This window comes from Danio aesculapii, chromosome 9 (assembly GCF_903798145.1).
Source record: "Danio aesculapii chromosome 9, fDanAes4.1, whole genome shotgun sequence".
NCBI classification, from domain to species: Eukaryota; Metazoa; Chordata; class Actinopteri; order Cypriniformes; family Danionidae; genus Danio; species Danio aesculapii.
The window spans coordinates 14,290,511-14,304,178 of record NC_079443.1 but is presented as its reverse complement, the minus strand read 5'-3'; the positions used below and the strand labels follow the sequence as shown (position 1 = coordinate 14,304,178).

Genomic DNA, 13,668 nt, shown 5'->3' with positions numbered 1-13,668 from the left:
TAAAGGTACATATGCAAAATATCCATCTTGAGCTACTTTGACCGCACACAACCTAGTCCCTCTAATCCACGCTAGTTCTGTTTTTCCTCTTTCGCCATTTTTTAACTAGTAAAGTTTGGTACAAAGTTCAGTATATTTTTGCACACAGACATTCAGTAGGACACTGAGCTGCACTCATTTGTACACAGCGTGACAGCGCATTTACTGATCTGCACTTTTTTAGTCAGAGTGAAAGAAGCCCACCTTTTCTGTGATTTCTTATTGAGTTTGTGCCACCGATCGAAGGCAGATCTCTTTAATTAACCCCTGAGAAGGAGTATTTAAAGATGTGCACTATCACAACTTCCCATTCGGGTTATCTCCTCGTCTTTCTTCTGTTCCATGCATGGCGATCTTACTTTTCCTTCTCTGTTTTTCCTCCTTTCTTCTGAGGCACCAGATAATTTCTCTTCCCAGGTACATGTTAACGGCCCCCGGCTTCAATCACTGGTTTTAGACATCCATCTCGTCTCTCTGTCCTTCTCTGCCCTTTACCGCCCCTCCGCTCAGTTTCTGCTCTGTGTTACAGATGGCAGCAGTGAACGCGGGGACAAAGATGCCAGTAAGATCACTACGTATCCTCCCGGGGCCGTCCGTTTCGACTGTGAGCTGCGAGCTGTGCAGGTCAGCTGTGGTTTCCACCACTCCGGTGAGTGAAAATCTCCTCTGTCCTTGATAAACTGATTGAGGCCATTGTTCATGTTCCTCGTCATTACTTTGGATCATTATTTGATGTTCGCTTTTTTGATATGGCAAATGTGAATTGATTTTTTTTCTCCCAGTTGTTTTAATGGAGAATGGCGATGTTTACACCTTCGGTTATGGACAACATGGACAACTTGGACATGGAGATGTTAATTCTAGGTAATGAGGGTTTACAGGGAACATTTGCAGTGATTGTCTTTCAGTGTTGTAAATATTACAGTCAAACCAAATGTGTCATAAAATTATTATTCTTTTTTTCTTCATTTTATTTCACAACAAGGGACAGTGTACATTAAACAACATTCCCCAAGAAAGTAAATGTAACCAAACTAGCCCAAAGACTTTTTTTTCATTGGGGGGCTCGTTGCCAGATGTTAAAGACATATACTGTACCAATACAGATACAAATTCAAACAATTTAGCATACGTTTTGACGTTATTTTCTTAATAACTCAATTTGAAATCTAAATTTGTAATGTATGTTTTGCTAGCACATATTGTTAGTCTTAAGGTAAACAATTAATCAGTGGATTAATCAAAATTTGACATTTGCTTCTGATCTGGAAGGGCAGTCTAATGATGTCAGTTTGATGGCTTTAGGGGGATTTGCTTAGCCACGTCCCTTAAATCATTAGTTTGCTGCAAGTAAAATATGACAGGTGGAGCGCAAAAATAAACCCTGGCCCCTACTTAGCATTCCAGTTTCAGTTGGAAATACGTCATCACATTAAAAGAAGTCTTCAGAAACTACAGGTTCATCTGGACTTAATGTTTTATTTTTATTTTAGACATAATAGATAATATTTAAATATTTTTTATTTAATATAATGAATTTGTTTGATTTGTTTATTTAATTATAATAACTAATTTAGTAAAATTATTGCCATGCATTATTTTCATTCACACACAGTACTTTATTTATTTTTTATTGCATTTTGATTCATTTAAATATTTATTTGAACATCTGTTTATTATTTTTATTCAAATGAATGCAAGTATTTTATTGTAACTAATCATTTATGTAAAGTTTTAGTTTTATTAGATAATTAATAGTTTTGTTAGATTTTTATTTTATTAGATAATTTTAATAGATATTTAATAGATAAATATTTAATAAATAATAGATGATATTTTAATTATTTTTATTTAGAATTACAGTTGAAATCAGAATTATAAGCCCCCCTATTATTAATTTTTTTTATTAAATATTTCCCAAATGATGTTTAACAGAGAAAGGAAATTTTCACAGTATGTCTGATAATATTTTCCTTCGTTGTAGTAATCCCTTCGTTGGACAAATTGGGGATAAAAAATAAATGGGGGCTAATAATTCAGGGGGTTTATTAATTCTGACTTCATCTGTATATATTTTTTTAATTCATTCATTTAATTATAACTAATTTAGTAAAATTGTAATCATTCATAATTTTCATTCAAGTATAGCAGTTTAATTATTACTTAAATATAAAATTATTGATTACATTTATATTTTTAATCAAATGAATGTATTTTATTGTAACTAATCATTTATTTAAAATAAATTAATAATCTATTAAATGTAATGTTTATCTTTTTTATTTTTTTATTAAATTAATTTATTTAAATTGTATTCTTGTAAAAAATATTTTAATGTAAAAAAAATCCAAAAAATGTAATAATTATCCATACCCTCAGGGGGTCTCCCACTTTGGTGCAAGCTCTGCCCGGCCCCAGTACTCAGGTGACAGCAGGCAGTAACCACACTGCAGTGCTACTCATGGATGGACAGGTCTTTACCTTTGGGAGCTTCTCAGTAAGTTAGCAGTTTTCCCCCCATCACCAGTCTTCAAGTTTAAAATTTTCCATCAGTTTATAATGGCCTGATTATAAGTTGGATTAGAACCTGAAGAATATCTTTCAACAGAAAGGACAATTAGGGCGGCCCATCCTAGACATGCCCTACTGGAATGCCAAGCCCTCTCCGATGCCCAACATTGGCGCCAAATATGGGCGAAAGGCCACATGGATTGGAGCCAGCGGCGATCAGACCTTCCTTCGAATCGACGAAGCGCTGATCAATTCTCACGTTCTGGCCACCTCTGAGATTTTCGCCAACAAACACATCATTGGTACATGGGTTTGCTTGACTGACTTGTTTTGGATTGAATGGCAGATCTGTTGTGTGTCTTATAATTAAGCTTTTATCTGTTGACTCCCATTCTGGTCTCTCTAGGTTTGGTTCCAACGTCTGTATCTGAACCTCCTCCTTTTAAATGCCTGCTGATCAACAAACTGGATGGGAGCTGCCGCACATTCAATGACTCTGAGCAGGAGGATCTCCAGGGGTTTGGCCTCTGCTTGGATCCTGTCTATGATGTCATTTGGAGGTGAGGCGTATGGCTGTCTGGAGTTAAAATGCAGTACTCTTGTTTCCTGAAGGGACATAAAGTTATAGTTATACACAAGGGATTTCAGTCTCGCAATAAATTAAAATTTAGAAATGAGTTTTTAAATATTTTTTTCTATATATAGGTACTTTAAATTTACTTTAAAAAGTTTTATGTACTTTTAATGTTTTTTTATATAAGTTATTTTAATTTTGTATTATTTATGAAAAGTTTTTTTTACAAATATTTATTCATTCATTTATTGATTGATTGAGTTATTATGTATTAGAACATTCTGTTATTTATTTTTAATATTATTTATCTAGCTACTGGATTTAATATTTTATTTTGTTAAGTCATTATGAATTAAATTAATCACCTTTTATATTCACTTTATATTATTTGTTTAACTTATTTTGTTACTATTTAATCACAGGCTTTATCATTTGAACAGTTTAATGAATTGGTTTCTCATTTTTTTAAAATAATTGTATTCATAGTTAACTTATTAAATAATGATTAAAATAATTATTAAAAAAATAATAATTAATTAAATAGTTTTGTTCTAAACGTATTTTAATCAACTACAACTCATTCTATTAAACTATTTTTATTTTAATAATGTTTATTCATTTAATTAAAACCTTTACCGTTATAAGCATTAAAAACAAGCTAAGATTGGTCTAACTTTTCTCATTTTTTGAAATATTTGCATTCATAATTAACTAATTAAAGAATTATTAAAATAATAATTACAAAATAATAATTAATTGCATAATTTTATTATAAATTTGTTATGATCAACTACAACTCATTTGGTTAAAGTATTATTATTTTATAAATTTTTATTGGTTTAATTGAAACCTTTACAGTTATGAACATTAAAAACAAGCTAAGATTGGTCTAACTTTTATAATTGCATTCAAAGATAACTAATTAAATAACGATTAAAATAATAATTACAAATATAATAATTAATTAAATAGTTTTATTATTCACTGATTATACTCAACTACAACTCATTTTGGTAAAGTATTTTTATTTTAATGATGTTTATGGGTTTAATGAAAACCTTTACTATGATAAACATTAAAACAACCTATAAGATTAGTCTTAACTTTTCTCATTTAAAAAAAAATAATTGTATACTTAACATAATTAACTAATTAAATAATTATTAAAATAATAATTACAAATATAATAATTAATTACATAATTTATCATAAATTTATTATAATTAGCTACAACTTATTTGGTAAAAGCATTTTTATTTTAATATTTTTTATTGGTTTAATTAACAATTACTATTATAAATGTTAAAAACAAATTATAAGATTAGTTTAATCTAACAACAACAACAAAAAAAATATGTTGGGATATATATATATATATATATATATATATATATATATATATATATATATATATATATATATATATATATATATATATATATATATATATATATATATAAATTAACATGAAAAATTGAGAGAGAAAAAAATAAATTAGTTAAAAATTTTGTAGTTTATATATTTTTTGCACTACTCATTTTAATTTAAATTCAATATCTTTCTATTCCTAAAGGTTTTTTTGATGCACAAAATTATTGTCTATATTCACGAAGAAATTGATAAAAATATTAATTTTCAAAAGGACATGTACTGATTTTGCTGAACACAGTATATCTGTAATATATACAGCAATATATATAAAATACATTTTAATAATTTTTTTTTTGTCTTCTCACTTCAGGTTCCTCCCTGCCACGCGGGAGATGTGCTGCTATAACGCTGTGATAGCAGATGCCCGTGTGCCTACTGCCTCTGACATCCAAGCCCTCTGCAGCATCTTGAGCCCTGAACTGGCTCTGCCCTCAGGATCCCACGCCAGCACCACCCGCTCCCATGGAGCTCTGCACATCCTGGGTACGACAACATAACACACTGTACTCTACATCACTGCTCTTTTTAATGCGCAGTTCACAGCACTCACCTGTCAAACAGGATCTCAAAACCCGTCAAGGTTTACTCTGAATCATAAAACATAAATCATAAAACTTCTCTTTGTTCGGATGCACAGATAAATATAAAGAATAAAGAAATGGAGATGTTTGACTGGCGTTGTGCAGCCAGTGTGACAGCCTTTGTGCTTTGTCTGGCAAATCAAATTTTCCTTGGTCATTTGAGAATAAAAGATTATTTTACTGTGAAAACTCACACTGAACTTTAAGAAAAAGAACTTAAAATGTAAATGAAAAAAGGATAATTTTTTTAATCTAAATATTAAACTTAATGAATTAATGAGTAGACTAAATGATTAATAAATTAAAAGAGTCAATTGTGTCAAAATCAAAAAGATCTTGTGCTGTTTCTTCAGCACCCACTCTGGTCACCATGCGCTCTGTCATCCATGCGCTCCATCAATGTTGTATATGCATTTTTACATCCACAAACGAAAGGCTTTAGATGATGAGGTAGTTGTGAGTAGTTTCACTTTTTAAAATGCGGTATAAATTCGGCTCATTTGGCGTTTTAAAGAGGCCCTATTATACAGTACATTAAAAGGCTCATGTTTTGGTTTTAAGGGTCTCCAACAACAGGCTGATATGCATGCAAGGTCAAAAAACACTTTCATTGTCTTATAATCTGCATTTATTTTTACCTATTTATCCCAGTGACTCCCCTATGATTCGTTCAGCGATTCATTTGTTCCCAAACCCCTCCTTAGAGCGATGCTGTGATTTAGAGCGGTCGACTGTGTTTAACGTGAGACAGAATGAAATGGCCACCATAGCTTATCAACAATATTGAAGTAGTCAGAGTGCATAGTGTATGTGTGAGGATACCTGCCAACACTCCTGTTTTTCCCAGGAGTCTCCCACCCTCCCGTTTTGTTTTTTATCCTGAAAAACTCCCTAAATTTCAACTGTGTCCTGATAAAGTTCCTGCTGAGCTCTGACAAAGTCCCATACATCAATTTCTAATCCTTCCTTTAATAAACGGCTGACGAATCCCCCTTGTAATCGGGGAGATTCCAGAAGCACTCGTCAGAAAAATGACGGGAACAGCACAGACTGGGCTATAATGCTGAGGTATGTTTGCAAAAATAAACCTCAACCACTGACTCTTTACAGTTTCATCTTTGGGTAGAGAAAATAACACTAATTTTCCCCTCACACTTCCAATAATATCCAGCGGATTCAACCGGGATAGTGTTTGTGGGCGGGGCTGCAGGTTTAAATTTTCCCGGGTTTGTGCGTGCAATAATTGGGCAGGGCTTAAGTTTCGTATCAATATCACGCTGAAACGGCTAAAGACTCGTTATCAAGACGATTCATTTGAAGCACTATGAGTCGACTCTTTTATAGATGAATCAAAAGTTTTAGACATGGCACACTTTCAGATTTAAGCTTTAGCTGGATCTTCACTTAGAGCTTTGTTACCCACTACATGGAAGGTAATTTAAAAAAAAAACCATAATAGGTGCACTTTAAATTCTTCTGAACAAATTCAGGTGCTGCTTGTTAATTTGACAAGGCTTCTGTGTTCGTTTTTGCTGTCAATTTTGGAAGAATAGATCAGTAAAAGGTTTATGATAAATCTCTGTGCAGTGTTAATTTCATTGACGAAAAATTTTCGTCATAATTTTCCTGACAAACAAGTTTCTACCGACGAAAACTAAATAAAAATTAAATGATGATGACAACTATAATAAAAATATACTGACACTTCATTGACTAATAAAAACGAGATGTAAAATATCTAATCAGAATCAATCTTGGTTTGTGATGCATGACGCTCACACGCACATTTGAAAAGTAGCTGATCCTCAGTAAACGCGGGATGCAATTACATCATCTTCCAGGGCGTCTGTCTGATTAAACTATAACGTTAATGAAATGGCAATAGCTGAGAGAAAGAGAAAAAGAAGATTCAAGCGTGATGCCAAGACAAAAAGACCGTAAATCATATGGGGAGGAAATTGCTGATAAAAACAACAAATCTAAAGCGACATCAGCATGCCAGGAAATCAGCTCGAAATTTGAAGGTAAACTCAGATCTTTTTTTTATTTATTATCTTTTTATTATTACCTGTGTATAAGTTTTTGCTTCACTGAAACAGTATGGCCTCTCGCTGACCTTCAGAGAATTGACTCAGTTATATTGTACATTAAAAGTTAAGTCGGTCAGTCTTAAATTGATATGATCATGCCATTCATTTTCGTTTTCTCACGTGTTTTTAGCTGCGGCTACAGTTTAGCGAACCTGCTAACTCGCACTAGGTTCAGGTGTGCTGTCTGCGTAAGCCGCGATCATCATGACCAAAAACATTTACAGTGTACCTGTACCACAAAACCAAAACTGCTTCATTCAGGACGTTATTCAGTGATGTGATTATACATTAAGCATGTAAGGATGTTATGATACTGTAGTGCTATATTCTTCGCTAATCAGGGAGTCCCAAACAACATACAAGATAAATAGAATATAATTTTAAATAGAAAAAAAGAATTTTAGTCAAAAAACTAAGACTAAAACTAAAGAAAAATTTGCTGTCAAAATGAACACTGTCACTGTGACTTTAACTGCAGGCGCTGTGTGACTTGTGTGCACGCGAAAGGGAGTCAGATTTCGACACAAGTTATTTGACAGATATTCACCCTCCTGCCCCCCTGAGTGTGGATGTGGCCTAAATGCGCTGTCTCTATACACCAGGTCTGTAATGCTGAGAGCCATCTAGTTGTTACTGGCTAAATTGCATTCGCACATTTGCGCAGATCAAAAGTTGCACGTGGATTGAAAGATTCGTGCGTGTGGATTTGCTGACAAACTACATAAAATCAGTCTCATAATCCAAATGAGCGGCACCTTATCCACACGTGTGCAAATTATGATTCACGTACACAAAACTGAGCATGTGTATTTACAAAGACAACTGTTTTTACAAAATGCTGTGTATTTATTTAAATTTAACTTTTTCAAACACAAGTGTAGTAACGCAGGATTGTCTATTTCTCAAATAAGTAGGTAAATGTGTACACATTAAATAAGAATGTTGTGTTTTTTTCAAGTAAAGTTGTTTGTGTTTGATTCCCAAAAAGCTTAAAAAGCGCGAAAAGAAAATCTCAAAATTCAAGCGAAGCCAGCAGTATAGACTCAAACAAAAAGTCAATTCACAGACTTCACCTGATCCGCAAATACAAAAATTCCTTTTGGCACACATAAATTAAGATGCATCAATGCAAAACATAATATTTGTTTTCATGAACATGTTTATGTTTGCGCAAATCTTAAATTTACAGACTCTGGTTGAAAGCCCTTCGTTTGTAGATATAAAAATGCATATGCAACATTAATGGAGCAAGTGGGTAACAGAGCGTGCATCTGCAAATATTATTGAGACCGTTGACATCCCATATTCCATCATCTAAATTTTGTGCCAAAATAAATAAATATACAATTAATTTGTATATTCTTTCCGGGATTTATTTTAATTGATTCGGCATTTACTTGTGCTCAGTGAATACCTGCATGTGTGTGCGTGCGTGTGTGTATGTATATGTGTGTGAGAGAGTGAGAGAATTAGTGCAGCGAATGCTGTATGGATTGTGTGTGTGCGCACGCATGACGGTACTCATGCGCTAGTTAAAGAAAAACTCACGTTTAACTATTGGTCCTGAACAATATTTTCAACCAATCATTTTTCTTACAAACACTCTCGTTGGTTGGTGGTTATTATTTCACGCTCAGTGAGCAGAAAAGAAATCAAAGTGATGCGTGGCAGGATAAAAGAAAAGTAAGGAACTCAATGCAGCCTAATGTAGTCGTCTGCAGTCACACATCGACACCTATCCATCTGCAATAAGAGTCCCCGGTAACCCGGACCAATTATAGAGTTGCACCATTATTTATGGGTCATTTGCATCGCTCTACCTGCATTGTATTTGCATTGCCTCACACAATGAACATTACATATATTTCTATATGATGTAAAAGTAGTCAAAACAAATGACAACAACACTGTGTTGCTTTTTCCTGTAACAACAGGACGGCGAATAACAGTAAATCTAATTATTGTTATTATTATTATTATTATTTATTACTATTACCATTTATTATTAATTAGATTTATTTTCTAATAAATTTTTAGTTTGTTTATTTTTTTCATTTATTTTGTGTTTAAAAATTCCAATCTTCTCAAATCTCTTTATTTAAATTTTTAACACGGCATAAGATGAAAAAATAAACTAACTAAAAATTAATAATATAATTCATTTCTTGTGGAAAACCTGATGCGGCCCAGCCTCACCCAGACACTGCCTCCAGCGGTCGCCAGGTAAATTGAGTTTGAGACCCCTTCTCTACGCCATAATCACGTCCCTACAAGAGCAAGCTCCTGAGTGGTTAACCTGGTGCGAATGTCTGCAAAAGTTCCGATTTTACAACTCGAGTGATTTGCGCATTAAGCATTTCAAACATGCAAAAACACTCAATTCGCGCCATTTGTGCTGCCTCGTTTGCGCAAACACTGCAGCAGGATGTCTATCCGCGTCTTTGCATCGACTTAACATTTAAATCACTCGCGTTTGATGCTTCATCCGCATCTGGTGTGAATACACCATAACAACTTGATGGAAACGCAGCTAATTGATTTCCTTTTTCTTTTTTTGTAAACTCGAACAATTGCAACTGCATGTAAACACTGCTTCTGGCCACGGATCTGTATCTCATCTGATTTTATAAAGAGGCTCTTATTGAATGATTGAGCTGTTAACAATTGTAATAACCTTAACTTTAAAGTGACACTCAGGAAGACGTAATATGCATTGAACTAACTTGGTGATCGTAAAATTTGAAAATGTTCAGTTCAAGTTTTCTCTGTAATTATTGTTCCAAACAGCTTTACAAAAAGTTCACGTAATTACATTACAGTCAAAATCAGAAAAGTGTTGTGTATAGGGTGGACAATATATAAACATAGTTATCTTGCAGTTATACAGTATATAGTGTCCTTTAAAAAAGGAAATAAAGCACTCTCTGTTTTAAGTTGTATAGTGTCAGTGTTTCTTTTGGTTCTGTATGCAGGTTGTCTTGACACACTGGCTGCAATGCAGGAGCTGAAGATGGGTGTTGCTAGTGCTGAGGAGGAGACCCAGGCTGTTATGAAAGTCTACTCTAAAGAGGATTACAGTGTCGTCAACCGCTTTGAGAGTGAGTTTATGAAAACCCCCATATATTTTTATCAACATATATAGAGTGGAGAGCAAAATTAGAGCAGAACAGCCTACAAATTCCTACAGTTTCAGTTATCATTGCTAGAAGAAAAAAAAAACTGTTGGGATCTTTAAAATTCTGGCTGCACTTGGCTGAAAACCTAAACTGAAAATGGTTTCTATTCATTTGTTATTGTTTTATCAAATAATAAAAAATTATTTTTTGAAGTCTTTTTAAAGCTAGGCAACGGTGCATTTTACTGCTCTTGCTTTGCTCCATTGAAATGAATGGCTTTCATAGTGCAGTGCTTTCCACATCCGGTGTGAAAGCCACGGTAACTTGCCTTTTTTTAGGCTCATATTTTTGGGCATTTTTGTCTTTCAAGTATGCAATTTAGTTCATCTCCATATGTATAGAGCGCTCAGTATAAATGAGTACACTACTTAAGATGCTTTACAGTAATATATTTGTGCTAATACATTATGTTATTCAGTATCAAAGCCAAAAGTAAAAAAATATGTACACCCAAATTAATAGATGTTGGGGGAAAATATTAAATAATTATTTTTCAAACAGGAAAAATGAAGAGAAATATAAAACATATCAAATTGAAATGAAATGTTGTAGTTGATTTTTTTTGTTTTTATTATTTGTTTTTTCTATTTTTCTACTTGTAAAGATGACCAAACTTTTATTTCAATCGATGTAACTGTTTATTAAAACTGTTTGAAATGGATGAAAATGTTAATTTTCAAAAGGGGTTGTACTCATTTATGCTGAGAATATATATATATATATATATATATATATATTCTCAGCATAAATGAGTATAATATTTCTATGAAAGGAAATTCACAATCAGCAACTTCATACTGTAATCTTGTGACGTGATCGATGAACTGATTCCATGTAAAATTACAAACATCCTATTTTCATACATTGAGTATAGGGTCAAATGTTTAAAATCTGTGTGAACCAGCAGCTTTAGTTCATAAATGGAGCCGTCAATAAAAGTTTCCTAAATTCAGCATTCAGATTGCGTCTTATGTCATTTTGCTTTTTTTAAAAATTTTTATTCCAGGTCACGGAGGAGGCTGGGGTTACTCTGCCCATTCAGTGGAAGCCATCCGCTTCTGTGCTGACGCTGACATCTTGTTAGGAGGTTTGGGTCTTTTTGGTGGCCGAGGAGAGTACACAGCAAAGATCAAGGTCAGGCGCTATCTCTATTACACTGTTTGGGGATTTAAGCTTAAGGATATTTAGGATGTGATTGTGTTTGCAGCTGTTTGAGCTGGGTCCAGATGGAGGAGACCATGAAACTGATGGAGACCTACTGGCAGAGACTGATGTTCTGGCATATGACTGTGCTGCTCGGTATGCCTATATATAGATGTCATTTATTTATTAATATCTTTTTGAGTACTATATTCGGAGAGGATAGGTATTGCATGATATTTATGATTATATATTTGTGTCTGTTTTATGTCTCTGTCTGTAAGCATTTATGCATTTTATTATTCTTATTAGGCTATTGTTCTTATTTATTAATATAATAATATTACTTTATTTTCTTTTAGTTGTATCAATAATAGATTCAACCTTTCTATACAGGTATAAATATACTGTGTTTCGTATACAAATATAAATATTAGTATACTGTATAGTATTTTCATTTTGATATACATTTTAGAAAATTATAGATGTTTGTTGATTTTTTTTTTTCCATTTAGTTTGTCAATTAATCAATTTAGTCTTTGCTTAAAATGGTGTATTCAGTTTTATTTCATTTAACAACGGAAACCTGCTTTTAATCTGTATGTTAATGGATGTGGCAAATGCAATTGGGTGAATATATAAACAACAAAATGTACAGTATGAAGTGAATCCATTTGGAAATGATAGATAAAAAGGCCATTTTGAACAGTAACATGACCAAATTGTACATACGAGGTGTGGAATTGGCAACTCAAGACTTACACACTCATATTTTTTGAGAGAAACCTATTTGTTACTTATGTAAGAATATTTTCACGATAAAACATTTTATTGGAATGTATATTTCTAAATGATATCAGAGAACGTATTTATTCAGGAAATATTTTAAGGGAAATATTTAAAAATGAAATTGAAAGATCTTATGACTTTTTATTAGTGTTGTTGTTATTTGTAAGTTTTTTTTTTCTCACAATGGATGATTATTACTAGAGATGGGCGACCAATTTGGCATCGTACAATGTCTAGATTGACCATGGCATCCTCGGCGTAGGCGGTGGTGAATCAATTATTCATGAATAATTAATTAATTCATAACGAATTAATTATTTGTAGCCTACCGTTTTAACTACCCGCATGGTCTTTGTTTTACCCATAACCAAATCAGAAATAAAGATAAGTTACACACAAATTACCACCTGTCAATCACTTTTTCCGTGGGACTCTGGCATCAATAGAGTGATCTGTGTCGTTATAATGGCATCGACAAACTCGGTTGGTAAAAAAAATGCACAACCATCAGGAACCAGCCAACAGTATGTGAGGTTTTCGCTAAAATTACTAAGTACAAGCGTGAAAGTAAAAGATTGAAGGAGTGTACTGACGCTGTGACACTTTACCTGACAGATTTAAAAGACAAGATGAATTTAATATCACGTTTAACAACTATAGTGAGACGTGATCCAGCGATACATCCGTGATAAACTGTCTGAAGTGCACTGCTCTCAGTCCGTTGGCTTCCTGGAGCTCAGACGTGTGCATACACTGCAGCTCATGCTAGAGTGTGTGTGTGGTCACATGATATGCATTTTTAGCGGTATAGTGTGAACAGAGATCTGTTCAGAATTGTTAGGTAAACTGCCATTGTGGATGTGGATCGTTTTCTTTCTAAAATGCCATTTTAAAATTAAGACAGATTAGTGTAAATGGGGCCGTGTACTTTTTGCAAGTGGGTTGCTACTGCGACGAGGACGGGGTGGAGTATCGGGATGCCGGCTCAGCATCCTGATGTCTATCGGCTAGCGCCTATGGACGATGGCATTGTCTATTGACCCAACCCTATTTAACAGTTATGATTGTTTTTTTTAAATTCTTCACTTTCGCCAATTGGTGAAGTTTTTTCCTCGCCGCTGTCACTACTGGCTTGCATAGTTCGGGACCTGTAGAGCTGCGCATTGATGGATTTGCTCTTCAGTGTTTGGACTCTCAGCAGTGAAAATTAAACCCCACTGAACTGAACTGAACTTAAACTCTGAAAACTGGACTGACACTGTTTCAATTTACTATGATCTATGTGAAGCTGCTTTGACACAATCTACATTGTAAAAGTGCTATGCAGTGATGGTGTA

General features: G+C 33.5%; 1 protein-coding gene across 17 annotated transcripts in view; it reads left to right on the top strand.

Moving 5' to 3' along the window:
* The window catches only part of mycbp2 (MYC binding protein 2), a 239,118-nt gene that overhangs the window by 97,838 nt on the left and 127,612 nt on the right, over positions 1 to 13,668 (top strand). For all 17 annotated transcript variants that reach the window (XM_056464968.1, XM_056464976.1, XM_056464962.1 and 14 more), the window contains 9 exons: positions 569 to 688; positions 822 to 903; positions 2,419 to 2,536; positions 2,648 to 2,852; positions 2,957 to 3,110; positions 4,866 to 5,038; positions 10,199 to 10,324; positions 11,409 to 11,536; positions 11,610 to 11,701. In XM_056464968.1, coding sequence (XP_056320943.1) covers positions 569 to 688; positions 822 to 903; positions 2,419 to 2,536; positions 2,648 to 2,852; positions 2,957 to 3,110; positions 4,866 to 5,038; positions 10,199 to 10,324; positions 11,409 to 11,536; positions 11,610 to 11,701 — 1,198 coding nt within the window. The remainder of the gene's footprint in view (positions 1 to 568; positions 689 to 821; positions 904 to 2,418; positions 2,537 to 2,647; positions 2,853 to 2,956; positions 3,111 to 4,865; positions 5,039 to 10,198; positions 10,325 to 11,408; positions 11,537 to 11,609; positions 11,702 to 13,668) is intronic.